This window comes from Bubalus bubalis, chromosome 4, assembly GCF_019923935.1.
Source record: "Bubalus bubalis isolate 160015118507 breed Murrah chromosome 4, NDDB_SH_1, whole genome shotgun sequence".
NCBI lineage: Eukaryota > Metazoa > Chordata > Mammalia > Artiodactyla > Bovidae > Bubalus > Bubalus bubalis.
The window spans coordinates 119,069,750-119,096,039 of NC_059160.1; the positions used below are offsets into that span (position 1 = coordinate 119,069,750).

Sequence of the window (26,290 nt, forward strand, 5' to 3'; positions counted from 1 at the left end):
AAGGACAGAAATTGTATGGACCTAACAGAAGCAGAAGATAATAAGAGGTGGCAACAATACACCAAAGAACCATACAAAAAAGATCTTCATGACCCATATAACCACGATGGTGTGATCACTCATCTAGAGCCAGACATCCTGGAGTCCAAAGTCAAGTGGGCCTTAGGAAGCATCACTATGAACAAAGCTAGTGGAGGTGAATGAATTCCAGTTGAGCTATTTCAAATCCTAAAAGATGATGCTGTGAAAGTGCTGCACTCAATATGCCAGCGAATTTGGAAAACTCAACAGTGGCCACAGGACTGGAAAAGGTCAGTTTTCATTCCAATACCAAAGAAAGGCAATGCCAAATAATGCTCAAACTACTGTGCAATTGCACTCATCTCACATGCTAGTAAAGTAATGTTCAAAATTCTCCAAGATAGGCTTCAGCAATATGTGAACAGTGAATTCCAGAAATTCAAGTTGGATTTAGAAAAGACAGAGGGACCAGAGATCAAATTGCCAACATCTGCTGGAGCTTCAAAAAAGCAAGAGAGTTCTAGGAAAACATCTACTTCTGCTTTATTGACTATGCCAAAGCCTTTGACTGTGTGGATCACAACAAACTGTGAAAAATTCTTCAAGAGATGGGAAAACCAGACCACCTGACCTGCCTCCTGAGAAATCTGTATGCAGGTCAAGAAGCAACAGTTAGAACTGGGCATGGACCAACAGACTGGTTCCAAATCAGGAAAGGAATTCGTCAAGGATATATATTGTCACCCTGCTTATTTAACTTATATGAAGAGTACATCATGAGAAATGCTGGGCTGGATGAAGCACAAGCTGGAATCAAGATTGCTGGGAGAAATATCAATAACCTCAGATATGCAGATAACACCACCCTTATGACAGAGAGAGAAGAAGAACTGAAGAGCCTTTTGATGAAAGTGAAAGAGGAGTGTGCAAAAGCTGGTTTAAAACTCAACATTCAGAAAACTAGGATCATGGCATCCAGTCCCATCACTTCATGGCAAATAGATAAGGAAACAATGGAAACAGTGACAGACTTTATTATGGAGGGCTCCAAAATCACTTCAGATGGTGATTGCAGCCATGAAATTAAAAGGCTCTTACTCCTTGGAAGAAAAGTTATGACCAAACTAGACATCATATTAAAAAGCAGAGACATGACTTTGCCAACAAAAGTCTGTCTAGTCAAAACTATGGTTTTTCCACTAGTCATGTATGGATGTGAGAGTTGGACTATAAAGAAAGCTGAGTGCCAGAGAATTGATGTTTTTGAACTGTGGTGTTGGAGAAGACTCTTGAGAGTCCCTAGGACAGCAAAGAGATCCAACCAGTCCATCCTAAAGGAAATCAGTTCTGAATATTCATTGGAAGGACTGATGCTAAAGCTGAAACTCCAATACTTTGACCACCTGATGCAAGGACCTGACTCTTTGGAAAAGACCCTGATGCTGGGAAAGATTGAAGGCGGGAGGAGAAGGGGTCGACAGAGGATGAGATGGTTGATGAACAGACTCAATGAACATGAGTTTCAGTTAACTCCGGGAGTTGATGATGCACAGGGAGGCCTGGTGTGCCGCAGTCTATGGGGTCGCAAGGTCAGACATGACTGACCAACTGAAAGGAAAAAGTGACTCAAACTTCTCACTCACAAGGAAGGATATCTGGATATCTGAGACCATAATACTTCTGTCCTCTTCCATGTCCCCTGTTAGGTGTGTGGGTCCTGACTAGGTCACTTCTCCATGCTTCCCATCAGACTCCATTTGGATCTTTCCTTACAGCCTTGGTTGTAGAATAGTTTCTGCCAGTGTCTTGATTGTTTTCAGTGAGAATTGCTCCTCATATGGTCATATTTTTTATGTATTTTCAGGGAAGGTGAGCTCAGCATCCTCCTACTATGCCCTCTTCATCTTCCTTACTTGTATTTTCTTTTTCTCTACAGCTACTTTTTAAGGAATATATTTGTGAACAATGTCCTGAAATTTCTCAGGATGTGCCTTGATGTGGAATATTTTATCTGTTTTATTTTGGGGGGACACTCTGTGGGTGCTTTCAGTGTAGGATGTGTTCTTGAATTTATTATTTGATGATTTCTTTCCTCCATTTTCTTTATTCATTCTTTCTGAAACTTCTATTATTTGAATATTGAATTTCCCTTATTGCTTTTCTAATTTATTTTCTTGTTATCTTTTGATCTACTTATTAGGAGAGTTCCTCATTTTTCTTAGTTTTTCCTTTTCTAAGATTTCCTTTTTTTCATTTCTGCAAACATATTTCTATTTTTCCAAGAGTTCTTTCTTATTCTTTGTTTCCCTTATCTGCAGCATTTCTGTTCATGTTTCAAGGGTAACATGTCTTATTTCTCTGACATATAAATATTATTGTTTTGAGGTTTTCACCTCCCTACACAGTTGATATTTCTGCTGCTTGTTTTGTTTTCATGTTAGCAGCTTTCTTTAGTTGTTTGGGGATCCTCGACTATATGTTTATGTTTAAGTTGAAGAACTTAAAAGCTGATGAAAATATCTGAGAGGGTAGTGTGCATTCTGCATCATGGACAATAAGCTTAATGGTGGAGATGCGGCTGCCTGTTTCCTCAGGAATTCCTGATGTCCATATTTTAGGACTTTCCCCTTGTGCTGGCTGGAGTCTCTGGGAAAGATGTTTCTAATCTCCTGCATGGAAGTTATAATTCTAGCTGCCAGTTTTATGGGGACAGACTTGTCGAAGAGGGCTGAAGATTTCAATATTTGGTATTCAAAGGTCCTCCTTTAAATCCCAATTCCCACTCACCTGGAATTCACTATGGGTACACTTCCAATGACTGTGTTGGCATCTTCTAGTGCAAGAACTTTTTCACCCTCTACAGACGATAAACTTCTAGTCTTCTGTAAGAGGTGAAGTCTTTCTACTGGAGAGGGTGGCCATCTTGGAGTCTGTTCTGTACAAATCCTCAAATGATTCTTCTCTTTTGAACCCCTTGTGCATGCTAGTCACTTCGGTTGTGTCCAACTCTTCGTAATTCCATGGACTGTAGTCCATCAGGCTTCTCTGTCCATGGAGTTTTCCAGGCAGGAATACTGGAGTGGGTTGCCATTTCCTTTTCCAGGGGATCTTCCAGACTGGACCCAGGGATTGAATCCATGTCTGTTATGTCTCCTGCATTGGCAGGTTCTTTACCACTAGCACCAGCTGGGAAGAGACAAACTTCAGCAGCATCAGAATCTGGTGCCACTACTTCCAGAATACTTGGATAGGGGATCTGTGGGAAGAAATGATTGGCTTCTTAACTGTCTTCACTGTTGATTTAGGATTCATCGTTCTTGATATCATGTAGTCATTTGCCACTCATCCATCAGTTTTCCAGATTCCAAAATTTTTTGTTGCCTCCTCACTTGTTGGGTTTGTCTCCACAGGTTAATGGGTTTCAAAATTTCTTTACTGTTATCTTGGTGAATTCAAGAAAGAACAAGAGTACATGAATATTTTCTATCTGCTATCTTTAACCAGGTATTCCTACTCATCTTTCTTTTAAAAAAAATTATTTTATTTATTTTTTTATTTTGGCTGAGCCTCATGGCATACAGCATGTGGGATCGTAGTTCCTTGACCAGGGGTCAAAAGCCGTGCCCCCTGCAGTGGAAGCACAGAGTCTTAACCACTGGACAACCAGGGAAGTCCCCTATTCACATTTCAAGTAACTTCTTTAACCACACTTTTCACTACCAAAAGCTCTCTGGTAAAGAAAGTGATGACGAGACCTCCACAGGATTTGTCTTACAAATGGCATTTGAAATGAGCCATTGTATCATCCTTGAAGGGCTTCCCAGGTGGTGCTAGTGGTAAAGAACCCACCTGCCAATGAGGGAGAACTGAGACATGGGTTTGATCTCTGGGTCAAGAAGATCCCCTGGAGGAAGGCATGGCAACCCACTCCAGTATTCTTGCCTGGAGAATCCCTTGGACAGAGGAGCCTGGCGGGCTATAGTCCATAGTGCCGCAAAAAACTGGACACGACTGAAGTGACTTAGCATGCATGCAGGCATCATCCTTGAAACCATTCCTTTCCTAGGATTTGCAACTCTCTCACTCTTGAATCCCCCACTTCTCCTCATTCCTCATCCCTTCATAGGGTCCTTTTTCCTAGTCCATACTTTTAACATTGAAGTATCCCAACATTCTTACCTCTGTCTTTTCTCTTTTGACTTTTTGCCTATCTGGGGTCATTTTATTTTTTCTCATGGTTTTGATTATCTCCTTACAATGAGAGATTCATGAATCTCTATCACTGCTGACTTTTCTCTTGAGTTTTAGTTTTTGGTATCCAACTTTCTGTTCTTTGTTTTTAGCCTCAACTTTAAAATTTTCATGACTAAGCTTATCTTTCCTCCAAAACTGTTTTTTCTTACCTTCCTGTCCTTCACTGTGAAAGTAGCTAACATTGCCTCCATTTGCACATTCATTTCAGTGCTCTTGACCAACATATGGTCTTTGGAGTCTTTTTTAAGTTGCTTGTAACCTCTTACCAACTCCTTGATTAATGATTAATTAAAATTTAAATGCATGCTTATTTGATATCTACATGAATGTCATGACATTATTATTTTAAAAAAATGCTTTAACAGTAACCAAAAGTTGTCTTGGATGATTGTCTTATCTTGGATATTTTAAAATACCTTATGTGATGATCTGAATAAGACATACTCTAGAGATGATCTGAAACTGTCCTTCCTATGGGACATCAATATTATCATTTAAGATTAATAGAACAATTTAGTCATTCAGGGTCAAGTTTAAAACCTTTTGTCTAAGGAGAGGCCTGACTTCAGGATCTTGGTGCTAAAACTTAACAGTTCATCTCCTGCCATGAGGTTGACAACAAAGACAATTTTTTTTAAAGGTATGTAGAGGACCATATGGGTCCCTTATGGGGCTCTGGGCATATGGAATTAGAGATGTGGAAATAGTCCTGAGGATTATAGAAAGGAAGATTTGGCAGAATAATAAAGGATGGAAACATATCTTGAACACCTTTTCAATCTTTATCAAATTATAACAATTTAAAAAAATCATTTAACCATAAAAGAGTATAACTTAATTAGATCCACTAACTTCTGGAAAATGACAAAGTATGAATTATAAAAATCTATGAAAGGAAAGCAGGTCAGTTTAGGACTGGCCACACAAAGAACTTTAATTTGGACTAACCAAAGAAAAGAATCTGTCTCAGTGATATACCTTATTTATGGCAAACTTTGACAAGAAAGATAAGTTTAAGAAGATCAAGAGTTAAAGAGTAAGATCTTAATGTATCTTGCTTTAATAAAAAAGTCCATCATTTGTAATCAACACATTGATTGTATGCAAATGTATGTGGTTGCAAATGTTCAGAAACAAAAGGTTTCCTTAATTAAACATTCTCCCTCCTTGTATTTTGATTACATTATTCATTTGCTTTACAGAACAAATGTGAATTCCTTAATTATCATTATATTAATTAGTGAGGTTTTTCATAATATAGAAATCTAGAGAATGATTAATGAAGGGAAAAAGAGAGAAAGGAAGCTGAATTTCTCATGAGATTTTCTGTTTTGTAGAATTTTCTATGTATTTCCCTCTTGTTTAAAGATGTAGCTGCCAGTGCTTATTTTTTTAGTATCTGTTAGGGTTTAGAAGATTAGTCAGTGTTCTGCAGGTCTTTATGGGCTGGCTACCAAGAGAATAAGGTCAACAGTCATAGCAATTACAAATATGATCACTAACTGAGAATTTACAAAATGCAGTCTTGTGCTGAGCACTTTATATGTAGCTATCTTGTGAAAGAAGTAAAACACCTTTCCTTTTCCTGAATAATCCCCCTGTCAACTCTTTGTATGACTGACTCCTTATTTCTTCACATCAACTAAAACACTACCTCCCAAAGAGTATCTTCAAAGTAGATTCTTACTATCATTGACATTCTTGATAACTTGTCCTTTTCTTTCATTGTTATTGTTGAGTTGCTAAGTTGCGTCTGACTCTTGAGACCCCATGGACTGTAGCCTGCCAGGCTTCTCTGTCCATGAAATTCTCCAGGCAAGAATAATGGAGAGGGTTGCCGTTCCCTTCTCCAGGGGATCTTCCTGACCCTGGAACTGAACCTGGGTCTTTGGCATTGCAGCATATTCTTTACCATCTGAGCCACAGGGGAAGCCCATTACTTAGGGAAAAGCAAAAATCATAATATCTATTTATTGATTAACATTCAATATTCACTAGATATGGATCATAGTATGAGAGACATGAAGTTGAAGAATAGAAACCCTAGCTGCGTGCACACTAGTAGAAAGAAAATGCAAATAGACTACTGACTAATGGAGAATACTTAAATTGAGTTATGGGGAAAAATGCCATAAGAGATGAGAAGGAAGAGAATTGCTTCACAATGTTGTGTTGGTTTCTGCTGTATAATAATGTGAATCAGCCATAAGTATACGGTTATCAGCTCCCTCTTAAGCCTCCCCCACCTATCCCAACCCACCCCTCTAGGTTTTCAAAGAAAAATGGACTGAACTCCCTATTTTTAAGGCAACTTCCCACTAGCTATCTAGTTTACACATGGTAGTGTATATATGTCAATGCTTCTATTTCAATTTATCCCACCCTCTCCCTCTCCTGCTGGGTCCACAAGTCTGTTCTCTATATTTGTGTCTCTATTCTTGCTCTGCAAATAGATTCTTCAGTACCATTTTTCTAGATTCCACAAAGTGTTAGTCACTCAGTCATGTCTAACTCTTTAGCCCACCAGGATTGTCTGTCCATGGAATTTTCCAGGCAAGAAAACTGGAGTGAGTTGCCATTCCTTTCTCCAGGAGATCTTCCTGACCCAGGGATTGAATCCATGTCTCCTGCATTACAGGCAGATTCTTTGTGCTCTAAGCCACAAGGGAAGCCAGATTCCATAAATATGTATTAATATATGATATTTGTTTTCTGCTTTTTCTGACTTCACTCTGTATAATAGGCTCTAGGTTCATCCACCTCAGTTCACCTGACTCAAATGCATTCCTATTTATGGCAGAGACATTACTTTGCCAACAAAGGTCCGTCTAGTCAAGGCTATGGTTTTTCCAGTGGTCATGTATGGATGTGAGAGTTGGACTGTGAAGAAAGCTGAGTGCCAAAGAATTGATGCTTTTAAACTGTGGTGTTGGAGAAGACTCTTTTTTTTTTTTTTTTGGAGAAGACTCTTGAGAGTCCCTTGGACTGCAAGGACATCCAACCAGTCCATTCTGAAGGAGATCAGCCCTGGGATTTCTTTGGAGGGAATGATGCTGAAGCTGAAACTCCAGTACTTTGGCCACCTCATGTGAAGAGTTGACTCATTGGACTCTGATGCTGGGAGGGATTGGGGGCAGGAGGAGAAGGGGACGACAGAGGGTGAGATGGCTGGATGGCATCATCGACTCGATGGATGTGAGTCTGAGTAAACTCCGGGAGTTGGTGATGGACAGGGAGGCCTGGCGTGCTGTGGTTCATGGGGTTGCAAAGAGTCAGACACGACTGAGTGACTGAACTGAACTGACTGAGTATTCCATTGTATATATTAATATGTACCACAACTTCTTTGTCCATTCATCTGTCAATGGACATTTAGATTGCTTCCATGTCCTGGCTATTGCATATGGTGCTGCAGAGAACTTTGGGGTACATGTGCCTTTTTGAATTATGGTTTTCTCAAAGTATATGCCTAGTAGTGGGATTGCTGGGTCATATGGTAGTTTTATTCCTAGTTTTCAAAGAAATATCCATACTGCTCTCTATAGTGACTATATCAGTTTACATTTCCACCAACAGTACAAGAGGGTTCCCTTTACTCCACATCCTCACAGGAAGAGATCTATTTTAAAAACATGTCATGAGTTAAGAGTTGAACAGACCTGACTCTATCAGTGATTATTGATATGGGGAGAATATTTGAGGCAGGAAGAATGGAAGGAATAAAAGGATATATAGAGCTGGTAAAGTCAGAAAAAGTCCTTATTCATTGGCATGGATGGTACATATTGGGAAGTCTTAGGAATTAAGGTTAAAAGGGGAGGTTGGGAGACTGGTGTTGAAGGGTTTCGAATGCTCTTCAAGGTGTTGAAAGGCCTCGAATATGAGGAATTTATATTTTGTTTAGGAAACAGAACTATCAAAGGTATTTTTGTTAAACATAAGGAGTTTTTAATTGATTACTTGTTCTGACTGTCCACCATAAAGTAGAGAGATGAAGATTACACTGAGGGAAAATTCTCCATGGGTCTCTCACACTGCTGCATATCTTCTGAGCAGACACTGAAAACTTTTAAAGAATGTCCTTGGAAAATAGATACTGCATTTCCCTTGTGGTGGAGGGATTTTAAAGAGGACGATTTTAAGAAATTGGCGTTTCCTAACCTGAGTCTCTCAGTGTGGTATAAATTAATTATCCTCAACATCCACCTAGACTGCTGGGCATTTCTCCTTTGGGACTTGGGGATCCAAAAGAACCAATGAAAAAGAGGCTCATAGAGGTTGCTGTGCCATGAGTTATAAAGACATTTGTCTCTAATTAGGAGTCTCATTGTTGTCAATTCCAATAGGCTAGTTTGTTAGTTTGAAAGTAGGGTAAAACATCAGAACCTTCACAGTTCCTGACAGACTGAAATGTTAAGATCCCAGGAGACAGTTAATGTAGTAATTTAATAATGTACAATATGGTTTTGGCAGTGGACTTGAGGCTAGAAGTTTTCAGAGATGGAATTAACAAAATGTGTCAGTAAATTGGAAGAAAGAATTAAGAATAATATTTTTGAGTCTCAGTTTCCCATGTAATGATGCTTGTTTCATTAAAAAAAGCAAATGGGATTAAGGGAATGAAAACACAAGCCACAGAATGGGAGAAAGTATTTGCAAAACACATTATCTGACAAATGATTTTCTCTAAAACCCTAGCAATAAGAAAACAAAAAACCCAAAGAACAACTGAGCAAAAGATCTGAAAAATACCTCACAACAGATCTACAGATGGTAAATAAAGGTATGAAAAAGGACTCATATGTTATTAAAGAATTGGACATTGAAACACAGTGAGATACCATAACACACTTATTAGAATGGCCAAAATCCAGAATACCAACAATACCAAATGCTGGCAAGGATGTGGAGAATCAGCAATTCTCATTCATTGCTGCTGAGAATGTAAAATGGTAGATCTACTATGGAGGATAGTTGGCAGTTTCTTTCAAAACTAAACATACTCTTACCATATGATCCAGCAATCATGCTCCTTGGTATTTAGCTAATTGAGTTGAAAACTCCTGTCCATATGAACACTAGTATATAAAGGTTGATAGCAGCTCTATTCATGTTGCCAAAATTTGGACACAATCAAAATATCTTTCCATAGGTGAATGGATAAATAAGCTGGTATATCTATACAATGGAATATTAGTTACCATTAAAATGAAATTAATTATTGAGCCATGAAAAGTCATGGAGGAAATATACATGCACATTCTTAAGTGAAAGAGGTCATTCTGAAAAGGGAACTCTGAACTGCTTTTATTCACAACACTTCTGTTACCAAATAACGGGTTTTTTTCCTCCCCACACCAACCAATTCTCCAACTTTCCAGACACCAGAGATATCCTACAACTCTGTTCAGTTCTGACATTAACTACTCAAAGTTAGCACAAACTCCAGGGGTTAAGGACTCAGTCTCACAGTGTGCCCACCCCTCCCCGCCCCACCCCCCCCTTCAAATGCTGGTCACTTCTGAGGGACTGGCTTCAGAAGTCCCCATATGCCTTCTTCAGGTTCTATAATTTGCTTATGTGACTCACAGAACTTAGGAAGGCACGTTCCTTAAAACTGCTGGTTTGTTATAAAGGATACAACCCAGGAACAACCAAACGGGAGAGATATACAGTAGAAGGTACTAGGGGATTGCTGTGCACAGAGCTTCCAGGCCTGCTCTAGTCGTACCACCCACCCAGCCCCTCAATGTGTTCACCAACTTAGAAGCTCTCTCAATATCATTAGTTAGGGGTTTTTACACAGGTCTCATAAGATATACATGATGGGTTAAATCCTTAGCTATTGATGATCAATTCAATATCCAGCCTCTCTTCCCTCCCAGAGGTCAGGGGTGGGGCTGAAAGTTGCAATCAAGCCTTAGTCTCTCAGGCAACCAGCTACCATCCTGCAGTTATTTAGGGTCCTCCAGTCACCAGTCATTTTATTAGCATACAAAAGACATTGTTATTCTTCTGAAGGTTCTAGGGGTTTTGGAAGCTGTCTGCCAGGAACTGGGACAAAAGCTAAGCAAATATTTCTTATTATGCCACAGGATCAAATGGTATAGTTCCAACTCTGCAGCATTTTGAAAATGGCAAGACTATACATAGAGTAAAAAAATCAGTGGTTGCCAGGAGTTGGAGTTGGGGAGGGAAAGAGGATGGGTCAGTGGAGTACAGATATTAGGGCCATGAAACTATTGTGCATGATACTTGAACAGTGGGTTGGGTATATGTCATACTTTCACCAATATCCATAGAATGTACAACACAAAGAGTGAACCTTAATGTGAACTATGGGTTTAGTTATTAATAATGTGTTAATAGTTAACACATCAACTGCAATAAATATACCACACTAAAGCAAGATGCTGTTAATAGGGGAACTGGTGGGGTTGGGGGTTTTCTCTGTCTTGGTGACGTCGCTAGTACCCTGTTGCTCACAGTAGGATTTGAGTGGCATCCAGGATCCTCTCTTTCTCTCACCTTCAACATCGATTTTAGTTCTAAAGCGTATCTTGAATCCAATTGCTTCTCTTCCTCTGCACGTTCAACCTAGACAAACCACCATCATCATCTTCCTGGATCACTGTATCATGTCACTTAACTGCTTAAAACTTGCCATGTTAATTTGCTAGGGCTATGATACCAAAGTACTACAGACTGAGTGACTTAGGAGAAATTAATCTTCTTACAGTTCTAGAGGATAGAATTCTAAGATCAAGATATTGGTATGTTGATTTCTTCTGAGCCTTCTCTCCTTGGCTTGTAGGTGGTCTTCTCTTTGCATCTTCATGTGGTCTTTCCTCCATATATGTGTCCTAATTTCCTGTTCTTACAAGGACATTAATCATATTGGATTAAAGTCCAATTTAGTGACCCCGTTTTACCTTAACTACCTCTTTAAAGGGGACTTCTTTGGTGGTTCAGTCGTAAAGAATCCTCCTGCCTATGCAGGAGACACTGGTTTGATCCCTGGGTGTATTTTTGTATTTGTTTGCGGCCTCAAGTTGGTGGAATATAAGGTTCATAAGAGCAGCCTCATTTTCCTTTTGCAGTGTTGTATCCTGGCACATATGGATATTAAAACGTGCCAGTCACTGTGCTAGGCAATAAGAAGGTAATGGTGAATAGCTCTTTGTTATTATTAAAAAATCTTTGTTATTATTAAAAAATAAGTTAGTGTATTCAGGTAACTTACTGAATGACTAAATTCACTCAATATTTACTGAACACCTACAACATTCTGAAAGTGAAAGTCGCTCAGTCGTGTCCAACTCTTTGTGATCCCATGAACTATACTGTTCATGGAATTCTCCAAGCCAGAATACCAGAGTGGGTAGCCTTTCCCTTCTCCAGGGGATCTTTCTAGACCAGGGATTGAACCCAGGTCCCACTGCAGGCAGATTCTTTACTAGCTAAGCCACAAGGGAAGCCCTATGTGAAGAACTGACTCATTTGGAAAGACTCTAATGCTGGAAAAGATTGAAGGTGGGAGAAGGGGACCACAGAGGATGAGATGCTTGGATGGCATCACCTACTCAATGGACACGAGTTTGAGCAAGCTTTGGGAGTTGGTGATTACAGTGAAGCCTGGTGTGCTGCAGTCCATGGGGTTGCAAAGAGTCGGATACCACTGACAGACTGAACTGAACTGTATCCTGAGCTCCAGGGACAGGTAATAAACAATACATACAAAAAATGTTCCCAATATTCTGAAGTTTCCATTCCAGAAAGGAAAATTTCAATCAGACAAAGAAATATGTAATCCAATGAGTAGAGGGGATGAGCCATCTCACTCTGCAGATCAAGAGGATTCCCCGGAGGGGAGAGGAAATGGGAAGGCACCCAGTTGGGAGCACATTTGGCAGGTCCAAGGACCAGCACGGAGTCCACTGTGGCTGGAGCAGCCTGAGCGAGGGAGAAGGGGAGGAGGAAATGGGGTCAGCGAGGCAGCCAAGGGCCCATCTTGTGTGGCTTTGGATTTCATCTTAGTTGTGATGGGATCCATTAGAGGGTTCAAAGCCTGGGGGTGACATAATCTTTTACTGCACAGAGAAGTGCTTTATGAACTATTTCCTGAAAGCTCTTTAGGGGATTGGCTGAGACTCAGTGATTCTTGAGAAACTTGATATTTCTGGCTGATACTGCATATACATCAGGTCCTGTACTGGTAGCTAGAAATACTGGAATATGTTCCCAGATTTGCACATTCCTTTCAGATGGGCCTTAGCTAGGCCTGGATTTTTGGCTTAACAATACCTCTTCACGCTTGTGCATCCGAGAAAGCATGAAGAGTGAAGAGGAAAGAGAGCAGAACACTTACAGTAATTCTCTGGCTCGCTAAAGCTTCAAGAAGAAAATGCAGAGAAGGTTTGGGTCCTTTCCACAATTAAAAACAATCAGTACCCTTTCCTTTGGAATATTTTCTGGAAGTTTAATGATTAATGTAGGTAGAATTAGGAGTCAATATGACTCCATGTAGGGCTTCCCTGGTGGCTCAGTGATAAAAATCTGCCTGCCAATGCAGGAGATGCAGGTTTGACCCCTAGGTCAGGAAGATCCCATGGAGAAGGGAATGGCTATCCACTCCAGTATTCTTGCCTGGGGAAATCCATGGACAGAGGAGCCCAGTGGGCAACAGAAAATCAGACACGACTTAGAGACTGAGCACAAGCATGATGACTTCACATAAAGTGAAACAATCCCTTGATTTTGTTTTACCCACAGGCACTTACCTGACCCCAAGAATAGCTTATTTTAAAAAGTTTTGACCTCTTCACATGGTTGGCCTATGACTAAAGCATTTTTTGAATCAATCACGTTGTTAATAAATAAGAGAATTACTTGGAAGTTCAAGGAAGGACACAGCACAGCCTGAGTATAAATGAAAAAAGGAGCTAGAGGAGATTTCTAGGAGAAATGGCATATTCCATGCTCATTTCTGGAAAGATTTCATTTGGTTATTGTATCCTTAAAGATTGCATTTGAATAGTGTACTTTTATTTGATATGGATTGAAATTAGGGTGATCCATTCATACGGGCCAAGAGTAGGGAAAATGTAGCCAGGCCCTCTTGTTTTTAGGTGGTAGGCCATAGAATTCCTGGGATATCTATTTTGTTTGTCTTCTTTCATTAAGAAGGCTTTCCAAGTGTACAAGGAAAATCTAAATAGGACTCTTCATGGTTAAAAAAAATTCAAACCAGAATCTGAGTTCTTTTCTACCTGAGCTTATAAGGGATCCATGCTATTGCCTCTTATAAAGATACGAAATGGAAGTTTGAGATTCCCTGATAAATGACTTCTTATAGTTATTTCCTGTTATGTATTGTCTCCTGGGAAGCAGAATAGACATGCAATTCATTCCCACTGTGTGAGGTTGAATAAACCTTTCTAATTTGGAATTAGTCACTTGTGAGATCCTAATGAGGTAAAATGTCTGTGTTTATTTCTGACTAGTCATGGAAGAGGGCTTCCCTGGTGGCTCAGAGGGTAAAGCGTCTGCCTACAATGCTGGAGACCCGGGTTTGATCCCTGGGTCAGGAAGATCCCCTGGAGAAGGCAATGGCACCCCACTCCAGTATTCTTGCCTGGAAAATCCCATGGACTGAGGAGCCTGGTAGAGGCTACAGACCATTGGGTCGCAAAGAGCCTGTGTCACATTTTCTTGGCTCCTTTAGTTTGAGAATCTAGTGTCTGATACAAACATTAAATATGCTTGTATCAGACAGCCTATTATTTTTTTTTATCCCCACCCTATGATATATATATTTTTCTTTTTAAATTCTGTGTTGGTGGCCTCCAGTAACTTCCCTACCTCTTAACCCCTGATACCCCAAGAGCCTAATTATACTGGCAGCTAATGTGTACCTGTGAACTGTCCACACAAAGGCTGATTCAGGAAGAACTCATGGGAAAGTACGTTGGCATTTAAACTGTACATTTAAAAAGCAAACAACCAGGCAAATATTCAGCACAAAAATGGAGTATCCAGTGATCCTGGGCTGGTGATTACATAGCTGTGTTTTGCAATCTTCATTCTCTTGTTGAGTGTCATCCATACAAGGGCCCACATCCCAGTTTGGAGAGAAGAATAAGATTGACCTCTGAGAAATCAGCTAGTAAAATCTATAGAAATGGAACAAGAAAGCAGTCATGTTTAAATGAAGAATTTTTGAAATATCTAAAATGCAATGAAAAGGCGATCTTTGGAAGCAGGACTGAATTGTAATTGAGTGAGTGAGTGCTAATTTGCTTCAGTCATATCCAACTTTTTGCTACCCTATGGATTGTAGCCTACCAGGCTCCTATGTCCATGTGATTCTCCAGGGAAGAATACTGTAGTGGGTTGCCATTTTCTCCTCCAGGGGATCTTTTCCATCCAGGGATCAAAACCAAGTCTCATGTCTCCTGCATTGGCACGTGGGTTCTTTACCACTAGCATGACCTGAGAAGGCAGTTTGGTAAATGGATACCTAGTCAATTTTGATGTATTCTTATCTAGGGATAGTCTGTGATCACAAGACAGGGCATGAACTGAAGAGAGTACAGGGCAAGCCACCTGGAGGAGAAAGAATATGGTGGTGCATTACTGTCATATTGTGGAAGAAGAGTGTCTTTTGGTGGATTTAGTTTTTGGGTTCCTGGGATGGTTCTAGACTCACCATCAGCCTACCAAATCTTGGCAATATGTCTATTTCCTCCTTTACTGAATTTACTGTTCCCTCCTTCCACCATGAAAACCCCTATGTGTGCTCTGGCTTCTCTGTTGCTTTCTGAAGGAAATGGCAACCCACCCCAGCATTCTTGCCTGGGAAATCCCATGGACAGAGGAGCCTGGAAGGTTACAGTCCATGGCATCACAGAAGAGGCAGGCATGACTTACCAACTAAACAGCAAACAATAGTTGATGTACAATATTATATGTTTAAGGTGTAGAATACAGCAATTCACAATTTTTAAAAGTCATATTTCATTTATAGTTATTATAAACTATTGGCTATAATTTTTATGCTGTATATATATCCTTGTAGCTTATTTATTTTACGTATGGTAGTTTTTACTTAATCCCCTACCCGTATACTGCCCCTTTCCCTTCCCTCTCCCCACTGGTAACTACCAGTTTGTTCTCTATATCTGTAAGTCTGTTTCTTTATGGGAGAGGATTTTATGATCATCCTGTATCTCTTGCTAGATGGCTTAATGGGGGCTATTTCTTATGATAAACTAAAAAATTGACATTCTGCTCCTCTGAGATAATTTAAAAGGAATCTGTTCTAAGAAGCAGATCACTTAAGGAAAGGCTGGCAAAGCTGAATTTAGGGAGCTGCCAGGCCGAGAACCAGACCCCAAGCCCACGCAGTAGCTGGCCTTTTTCTCAATGTGCTGTAATTTTTACAAATATAAAAGGAATATAAACACTGCAGTGAGGACTAAGAAGAATTCACTGTTATTGTTCAGTTGCTAAGTCATGTCCACGACCCCACGGTCTGCAGCACGCCAGGCTTCCCTGTCCTTCACTATCTCCTGGAATTTGCCCAAACTCATGTCCATTGAGTTGGTGATGCTATCCAATCATCTCATCCTCTGTGAATAAGAGGATTAGAGGTATCTATATTTATTAGGTATCTCTAATCCATCATGGTCAGAAAACAGATTTTTAATTACCGTACCATTTTGCTTCAATCTTAAAAACACGATAGATTTTGGTGATCCAAAGTCTGTATTCTAATACATACTTTCATATTTTTCTTTATGTGACCTTTATTGGTTATTAACTTAATGTCCAGGTGAAAATCCAGAATATTTTAGAATAAAAATACCCATAAAAGAGGAAGAATATTAGTACCCATTCTTCATAAACCATATTGCTACTTCACATAGACAGTTTCACTCAAATTTTTTTTTTTTTGAGCTAGAACTAATATTGCAAGTAGATATGGTGGTTTCAGAATGTCCTACAAAGGAGAAGAGGGATCATTCTCATACCAGATGCTTCTTGCTCCTGGTGAGAATATGCAGAATGTTTTTATAAGCCAGGCTCCATAAGCACACAGGATAGGAAGCACAGAGCATTGTGTTCAGATGAAAGCATAAGAGGACTGTTGGTCTCTAGAATGCTGGAATCGGATCGGAGGACAAGAGCCAAGCTTCTGCTCCTATAAAAGGGATCGTAAAACCCAAAAACGAGCAACCTCGATTTTCCAAAAATAAGAAAAAAGGTTTTATAAACGAAGTGCTAAAGAGTACCAAAACTTTCTCTTCACTCCTTTTAGAAGGCATGACCTCATCACCTCACGCACTTGCATGTTCACACCTAAGCACAGCCATAAGGAAGAGAAAATTCAGCATCATTTTTCTTGCTACTGTTATCAGCCTTTGAAAAGTGAACTGAATACTCAAAATGCCAAATATGGCCCTCTAGCATAGAGTGACGGTGATAATGGGAGGCTATATAAGATGGAAAAAAAAAATGTAATCTTTTCTATAAAATAGGTGGTTTGGTTTTTCAGTACCCACTCCACTGACAGGCACTTCCCTGGTAGCTCAGATGGTAAAGAATCTGCCGGCAATGCAGGAAACCCAGGTTCGATCACTGAGTAGCAAAGATTCTCTGGAGTAGGAAATGGCAACCCGCTCCAGTATTTTTGCCTGGAAAATCCCATGGACTGAGGAGCCTGGGGTTACAGTCCATGGAGTCCCAAAGAATCAGATATGACTGAGCAACTAACGCTTTCACACTTTCCACTGACAGATGTATTGGTTAACTAGATTTTTGAAGCAAGAATAGAAACAGGAAGTTGTCTTCCTCTCTCGTTGTGTAAAATTTAAGAGATCCGAGCATTTTTGTATTGTTCAGTGCCATACCCCAGGTCTCAGGATATAGTGGGTATTCAATAGATATTTGCTGAAAGAATAGTCTACTAAATAGTAAGTTATCTGAATATGTTAATTTATTTTTAAAAAATAATAACAGAGCATCTGTTTTTGTTCACATAGTAATGAGGAAAAAACTTCCTTTTTAAACTATTGTTACCAAAATATCTGGTTACTTAAATATCTAGTTAGTATATATATATGATATATATATACTAATATATATATTATATATATAATACTATATTATATACATATATGTGTGTATGCTGCTGCTGCTGCTAAGTCGCTTCAGCCGTGTCCGACTCTGTGCGACCCCGTAGACGGCAGCCCACCAGGCTCCACCGCCCCTGGGATTCTCCAGGCAAGAACACTGGAGTGGGTTGCCATTTCCTTCTCCAATGCATGAAAGTGAAAAGTGAAAGGGAAGTTGCTCAGTCGAGTCTGACTCTTAGCGACCCCATGGACCACCGCCTTCCAGGCTCCTCCGTCAATGGGATTTTCCAGGCAAGAGTACTGGAGTGGGGTGCCATTGCCTTCTCCATATGTGTGTATATGTGTATCTATATATACACACACACATATATATATAATCTTCCATGAAGGGAAGGATTTTTATCTTTTTTAGTAAGCTGCAGTGCTTCCAGCTCCTAGTATCATGCATGGGACATAGAAGACATTCAAAACATTGGTTGAATGAATTATTAGCCATATGTTGTAGAGGAAACACAGTGATAAAATTATGGACCTCTTATCAATGTCTGTTTCTGGTTTACACCCCAAATGTAGGCCTAATTGCTTGATGACCTAGAGGAAATGCTGTATAGGGTATCTGACTGTTCTATTCATGCCCTTTCCTCTGCTTTGAACACAGGGAATCTTTCTTTTTTCTGTGCCAGGGTTCCCATACTGCTATGAAAACCTAGTTTAATACAACTGCTTTGTGGAGAGACTTCATGATTATTCAGATTTCAATCCTCATCCTGCTTTACTCTATGCAGTCACTGTATGAGATAATACTTGACATGATTAGAGCATTAGGAAAACCTTATCTAAATTTACTGAGACTTTTCCTTCTGCTCTACAGCTGTCATTTCTTGTGATATCCCACTCTTCGTTGTTTCTCCTTTCAGACCTGGGCTTTCACTGGGTCTAAGAGTTACTAGTGACACTCTCCACCCCTCCTGCACCTGCTGTTTGTCAGTGTTAACTATGTTATATGACAATTTCTCCAGATCTCAGGTGCTGACTGACTCATAATCACTCTACGTAACCCAAGAGATGGTTTATGCAAGTGGACAGAATACTGATTTGATCATCATGAGACCTCATTTCTAGAAAGAACTCTGCCAGTTTTGTGAGCTTGGGCTACTCAGTCTATCTGAGATTCCCTTTTCTCATGTGAGGATTTATCTAGATCATTGTTTCTACATAGATCCATGTATATGTCTTTTAAAAATATGTTCTGAGGTCACATTAATTTGGGAATTGCTATGTATATACGTTGTGGAGCTTCCCAGGTGGTTTAGTGGTAAAGAATCCACCTGCCAGTGCAGTAGATGACAGAGACTAAGGGTTCAATCCCTGGGTTGGGAAGATCCCCTGGAGAAGAGAATGGCAACCCGCTCCAATTTCTTGCCTGGAAAATCCCCAGAGAAGGTGGTTGAAAAGAGTGGGACACAACTGAGCAACTGAGCACACCCACAGATACCCCCACACACCCACCTACCCCCACCACACACACACTTTATCAGCTACTTGAACATTAGCAAGTTAAGATGCTGACAAGTCCTGAAATAAAGGAAATAATTTACTTGGTAATTGACTTTTATTGTGGGGAGAGGAAATATCTTGGTAGTTCCTTTGAAATTTATGAAGGAGTCCCAGTTGAACTTTCTAGAAGTCTTGGCTGTAATCGCACATCCCTTTATTTTCCATGCTAGTTGCTGTGGGCATAGAGATAAATAAATAAGTCAGGATCTTGGCCTTTCATGCATAAAAATCAATGTTATAAAGGACAGTGATTTTAGACTAAAGATTTGTTCAAATTTTAGTGGCATAACAACTGAGAAGCAAGGAGGTCTTCCCAGAGTAGGGGCAGTGGGTAAAGAAGAGCAGGTTTCCACAGGTGAAACGCCATTTGAGCTGAGCACCAAGAGGTGGTTGCAATAACTCATCAAGTAGGGCGTGCTGCATGCTGTTGCTTCAGTCACGTCTGACTCTTTTGTGACCCCACGGACTGTAGCCCACTATTCTCCTCTGTCCATGGGGATTCCCCATGCAAGAATACTGCAGTGGGTTGCCATGCCTCCTCCAGGGCATCTTCCTGATCCAGGGATCCAACCTGAATTTCCTGCATTGCAGGCAGATTCTTTACTATCTGAGCCATCAGGGAAGCCCTCACCAAGAAGAGGAGGTAGGAAAGAATATTCCAGGCAGAAGGAGCAACATGCACAGAGGCATAAAATCCCCAGGTATATTCTAGGCCTGTGAAATAATTCTGAGGTTATGGAGTCTAAGAGTGGAGGTTACCTAGGAAGAGAAGAGCAGGAGAAAGTTCTGGGAGATGTTTTAAGTCTCATTCTGTGAAGTCTGAAATTTATCCTGTAGGTAATGGGAAGCCATCCTTAGAATAGTTTTTAATCAGGGGAAGTACATGGCAATAAGTATTTTACAAAGGGAATTATGGAAAGACAAGAGAGAAAATTCTGGCATGGTAAGACAGGAGAGGGATGAGACTGGTAGGAAAACAAATTATGATTTTATTAAAATGTCTCAAGTAAGAGACGATAAAGAGTTGAATGACAGTGTCAAAGGATGAGAAGTAAGAAACAGGTTTGAAGGCAATTTAGGAGCTCAATAGACCATGGGAAATGCTTGGATATGAGGCAAAAAAGAGAAATACAAAATGACTGTGTAGCATTTGGCCTGGGCAAATGTTGGTGATTATAAAATTTACTAGGACAGAAACAGTGAGATATTTCATATAGATTTTGTATTGGACTGAGGATTCTATTACACAGAATAATTTTCCTGTAAAGACAGACATAAATTTTCTTTTTGTTTCAGGGTTCAATAATAATTTAACCAAAGACTATATATACATATACATATTAAAGGAGATTCAGCATCTACAGAAAAATCTATTTCAAACTGAAGTTTGATAGGTACTCTCAGTACATTCTTGTCAACAAAACAGCATTTTAATCTATACATTTCTTTTGATTTTACCTCTAAATTATAGATAATCATTTCTAGGATTATAAATCCATTTGTTTTTCATTCAGTCAGCAGCTCTCTTCTTTCAGCCATGGATAGTTCTGTATACATTAGTATCTCAGTAGAAGTTTGTGAAATTATTTTTATTTTCTAGGAGGAAACCGCTCAGGACACCAATAATTTCGTGATTATTCAAATGTTAAGCCAGTATTTTTTTGTGTGTGTGCTCAGTCACTCAGTCGTGTTCTACTCTGTGCAACCTCATGTACCATAGCCTGCCAGGCTCCTCTGTCCATGGGATTTCTCAGGCAAAAATACTGAAGTGGGTTGCTATTTCCTCCTCCAGGGGATCTCCCCAACCCAGGGATTGAACCCACATCTTTTGCATCTCCTGCATTGGCAGGAAGATTCTTTACTACTGGAAGACCTGGGAAGCCCTCATTATTTTTTAAGTAACCCTAAATTTGGCCTTAACTCCAAATATTATTGTCACTATTACATTAAAAATTTAATATTTAGGGAATGGGATTTTTCAAAGGCATCTTTGTATGTCATTGAAAAATTAGAAAAATATTCTTTTAACTCATCAAATTTTTTAGAAGTCCATGCTTATTTAGTGTATAGAACTTCACAAAGATTTAAAAGAATAATTTTCCCCAACATTCTTTTGAAGTATAGAGTTCTTCGACTGGGGGGAAAAGGAATTCCCCTTTAGAAGCAGGATGTGGAAATTAGCATGACCCAAACTGTTTACACAAAAGCAGTCTACACCTCCCTGATTAGGGCAGGCAATTTTGCCTTTACCTGTGACAGCTGCCTTTTATTAGTACTGGAAACAAATTGTACAATCTATGATCACTGAACTATGACTACCTTCTTATTCCCAATTTTCTGTTCAAGAGGACCAGGGTATACAGAAATGGAGTCAGTGGAGAGAAGTGTTGTTAGATACAGTTTTTCAGAGGAAGAGAAGTACAGTGCCCGCCTTTAAAACCAACTGAGCTATCAGAATGGCTACATGTTGGAAAATGACCACAGTAGTGACAGTCAGAGAGTAACTCTTGAGAACTTTTCCCCTTTTACTTCATAAAGAAATAAAAATTAAAAAGCTGAACAGGCTTAGGATGGACAGGGCAGCTTCTCCCTCCCCACTTCCCTTAGCTGCAATGCATTTAAGGCAGCTTCATGGGATTGTTTTGAATTAAATTTCGAAGCTTTGGAAGGCAGGTCTAGGTAATGGTTGTTCTCACTCTTCTGGGGTTAAGGATAAAGGATTGCTGTAGCTAAGCCTGAAGACTTTGCAGATTTCTAAATGCATTTTGTTGCATCGAGAACAAATTTTGTACTCTTGAGAAAAGGCAGTGCAAAAATGAGGTGACACACAATGTCCCTTTATCTCAGGGCAAAACAGTCTTATTCCCTGTAATGGAAGTAGAGGCAGGGCAAGCCAGGTTGTGTTATCTGAATCCAACAACGTTGTATTACGGCTGTGCCCTTCTCTCCCTGCTCCAGCCCCTCTCCCTTGACCTAGTAGTTACTTTAGGGGAGGCAGTTTTGGAGAAAGGATCATAAATATTCTGACCCAATACCCCAGGAGCCATGGCAAGCAAAAGAACACAGCTGCCTGGAGATAGTCCTTGTGATATTTAAATGTGTGGGTTAATTTTTTTTATCCACTTTAATAACCAGATTATCACTCTCCCCCCTCCACTTCTTTGCTTTCTATTTTTGTTCTGAAGGTGTGAGTGCAGAAATCTCTGCAGGCAAATTACTCCAGAGCCATCACAGAACAATCCTAGAAGGAACAGTTAAACTCACAGTATCAGGATTCCTGATCCTTTCCCAACATGGCAGGTGTAAACGTCTGTTTAAAATGTTCTATGTTTATCTTCAACTTTGTGTTCTGGGTAAGTGTTTTTCTTATAATTATCAATTTTATGCAAGAAAGGGCATCTTGATACAAATAGCATAAATGAGAACAGACTGCACTAGAGAAATAGGAGGAGGAGGAGAATATATTTTCCATTGACTTGTTGGAACGCGTTTGTTCTTTCTTTGGTTATTTCAGTATTGAAAATGAGACAACGACCCCCAAAAGTGCACCTCAGGTTCTGTGGGGATAGGCATTTCATAAATATTTTGATATTGTTATAAAACAATCACAGAGGAAAAAAATATCCCTTAACTAAAGGACAGTTCTTAGCTGTATATCACATAGTTGTCCTTAGTTTAAGGACTGTGAAAAATCTGATCTGATTCCACCTGGAGCCCAATTCCATAATTCTAATCTTTACACCTGGGTTTGAAACAGATGAATGGTCGAGTGCAAAGACATCAGAAGAGGATCATTTTCAAAGGTCCAAAGAAAAAACAATAGTCATTCTAAACTTGAGAGAGAAACAATAAAATTATTTAATCATGGAAAGATTAAACTAAGCCACTACTTTTGAATCAGAAATTTAAAGCTAGTATTTTGATGTATTATCACCTCATCTTTTAATCAATAAAGTTTGTGCTTTAGCCAACTCTTACATTTCTCTTAAAAGTCTACTGACATGAGAAATAACATTGATAAGCAGCATCTAACACTGAAAAATGGAAATATATGGATATAAATACGTATGGATATAAAGATATGGATTGGGATGTTGGAAAATTGATGCTATCATTTGTAATATAAGTGGTGCCGTTAAAGATTGTTTAAAAGTAAGTCAGTAGAAATAGCCCAAAATGCTTAAATGAAAAAATTATTTTGTGTATTATATTGAAAAATGACTTATACAGTATAAGCAGAATAAAGTTCTTTTTTTTTTTTTTTCCACCTGGCAAATGGGCAGCTGGTATCTACATGTTGGTAAATTTCTATTTCCTATTAAAATAATGATACTCTTAATCAAACTTAAGTAGATGTATACACTCTTACTGCCCAGAATGACTTTCAATGTCAGTAGTCCTAATGAGTACAAGTGATATATTGGTAAAGTAAATAAGAGAGAATATAGGTAAATAAAATAAAGAAGTTTTGTTCTTTGTGCTTCCTCTTTTCTTTAGAAAAATGGGCTGCTTTTGCAAATATTAAATGACGCACATGAATACAATGCCAGATTTTAGAAGTTTGTTCTGATCAATTTCTTCCCTTTGAAATATTTAAAATTGATTAAACACTGAGAGTGTTTAACAAAGAAATGCCTATGTGCTTTGGTTGGCTTTGCTTTTAAGTTTTTATTATGGAGAATCTCAAACATTCACAAAATATAAAAGGGTAATCAATCCCATCAGCCAAGCCCAAGAGCCATGAAACCATGGCCAGTCTTTCCGTATCGATATTCTCATATACTTTCCCCCACCCTGCATATTATCTTGAAACAAATCCTGGATGTACCATTTCATCTGTAAATACTTTAATGTATATCTCTAAAAGATAAAGAATTCTCTTTTTAAAAAATGCAACCATCACACTAAATTAATGACAATTTTTAAATTGCTTATCAAGTATCTATTCAAGATTCAAATTTCCAGTTGCCTCACAAATGTTCCTCTTTGAATCTGAATACAAACAAAGTCCAAACACTGTGATGGGTTTATATATCTTTTATGTCAGTTTTCATTTTTAGGTTCTCCATCTAGGTTCATCTCCCCACTCCTCCCCCAGAAACTTTATATAGTTGCATGTTTGGATTGTCTTATATTTTCCGTGATCTGGATTTTTCTGTTTGCATATCATAGTCCATGGTAACTAAAAAGCCTCTTGATGAAAATGAAAGTGGAGAGTGAAAAAGTTGGCTTAAAGCTCAACATTCAGAAAACGAAGATCGTGGTATGTGGTCCCATCACTTCATGGGAAATAGATGGGGAAACAGTGGAAACAGTGTCAGACTTTATTTTTCTGGGCTCCAAAATCACTGCAGATGGTGACTGCAGCCATGAAATTAAAAGACGCTTACTCCTTGGAAGAAAAGTTAAGACCAACCTAGATAGCATATTCAAAAGCAGAGACATTACTTTGCCAACAAAGGTCCGTCTAGTCAAGGCTATGGTTTTTCCAGTGGTCATGTATGGATGTGAGAGTTGGACTGTGAAGAAGGCTGAGCGTGGAAGAATTGATACTTTTGAACTGTGGTGTAGGAGAAGACTCTTGAGAGTCCCTTGGACTGCAAGGAGATCCAACCAGTCCATTCTGAATGACATCAGCCCTGGGATTTCTTTGGAAGGAATGATGCTAAAGCTGAAACTCCAGTACTTTGGCCACCTCATGTGAAGAGTTGACTCATTGTAAAAGACTCTGATGCTGGGAGGGATTGGGGGCAGGAGGAGAAGGGGATGACAGAGGATGAGATGGCTGGATGGCATCACTGACTCGATGGACGTGAGTCTGAGTGAACTCTGGGAGTTGGTGATGGACAGGGAGGCCTGGCGTGCTGCAATTCATGGGGTCGCAAAGAGTTGGACACGACTGAGTGACTGAACTGAACTGAACTGAACTGATCCATGGTATAGTTTAATGTGTTCCCTTGTCTTCTATATTATCTCTAACTTAGTAGTTGCATTTGGCAATTTGATAAGATTCAGGTTATTATTTGGGGTATATAGGGGATAACTAATTTATAAGTGATATTTTGTTCTTTCATCAAAAGGTATATACTCTCTGACCATCTCTCTTTTTGTGATGTTAGTAGCTATTGGTACTTAAGAACCTAAACCTTTCAGTTCATTAAGCATCTCAGAGTGGTGATATCCTATATTTATCATTCCCTTCATTTATTAGCTGGAATACTTTCAACAAGGAGAGATTTAGCATTTACTGCTTGGTTAACATTGGTGCCCAGTTTTTATTTTTTGAGAAAGAAGCATAAATGTTTTTACTCTTTACTCAACAGATTTCAGAATGATGAGTTAATTTTCTGTTATCATACGGCAGTAATAAGCAAGTAGTTTTAAAAATATCCTTAAAAATAATACTATCACCATTCTTATCCTCACTGATGTGTAATTTATTCCATTTTTGGCAATGGGAGCATCTTCACTTTGGCTCCTGAGTCCTTTCTACATGGCCCTAATAACTTTGATAACTTCTTCACTATTTAGATGATAAGATGTTCCAGGCTCACTTTCTTGTTTCCTGCCCCAGACCTGCAATTGGCTATTTCTCCAATAAGTCCTGATACCTGTTTTTAAAAAGCTGCAACCATTGTCTTTTTATAATACACAATACATATCAGCCATTTAAACAAACTGAAATAGAAATATGCTAATAAATATGCTTCTATTTTAATAACATGTCTCAGAGTCTTCAAACTAGTAACAATTCTCAAATTATAAAATAATCAAAATATATCCCTGTTGTATAAAAACAGCATACAAAATTTTGATGACTAGTGTAAATACATAAGAGGTCAGTGTTTCATTAAATTGCTTATCAGGAATTTGAAAGAGATCTGAATTTTAAACTGAAATGAAAAGGACAGTCTAGGAAACGGGTATGTTACAGTTTCAGGATTATAAATTTACAGTGGGCGTACAAGGTGAGCTGTAGACATCTGCACATGCTGTGCCCGAACATTGTCACTGCTTTCCTGGAAAGCTGTGATTATTTTATGTTTACCTCTATGTTTGCTTTGCTGATGGTATGGATTTCAGTTAAATGTTTCTAACTTCCCCTCAAAAGGCCTTGTTCTTCCCTTCAGCATAGTGGTGGGATGTACAATCTTTAGGTATATTGAGTAAGAGCAACAGTCATGAAAAATGCAAGTAAAAGTCGCTCAGTCATGCCCAACTCTTTGTGACCCCATGGACTGTAGTCCATGGAGTTCTTCAGGCCAGAATACTGGAGTGGGTAGACTTTCCCTTCTCCAAGGGATCTTCCCAACCGTCATAAA

The 26,290-nt window shown here is 39.2% G+C and overlaps 1 protein-coding gene across 1 annotated transcript in view; it reads left to right on the plus strand.

Annotated features, from left to right (window-relative positions):
• The window catches only part of TSPAN8 (tetraspanin 8), a 70,094-nt gene that overhangs the window by 8,975 nt on the left and 34,829 nt on the right, over window positions 1–26,290 (plus strand). Inside the window, exon 2 of the mRNA XM_006073198.3 lies at window positions 22,154–22,321. Within this exon, the coding sequence (XP_006073260.1) occupies window positions 22,262–22,321 (60 nt within the window). The 5' untranslated portion in view covers window positions 22,154–22,261. The remainder of the gene's footprint in view (window positions 1–22,153; window positions 22,322–26,290) is intronic.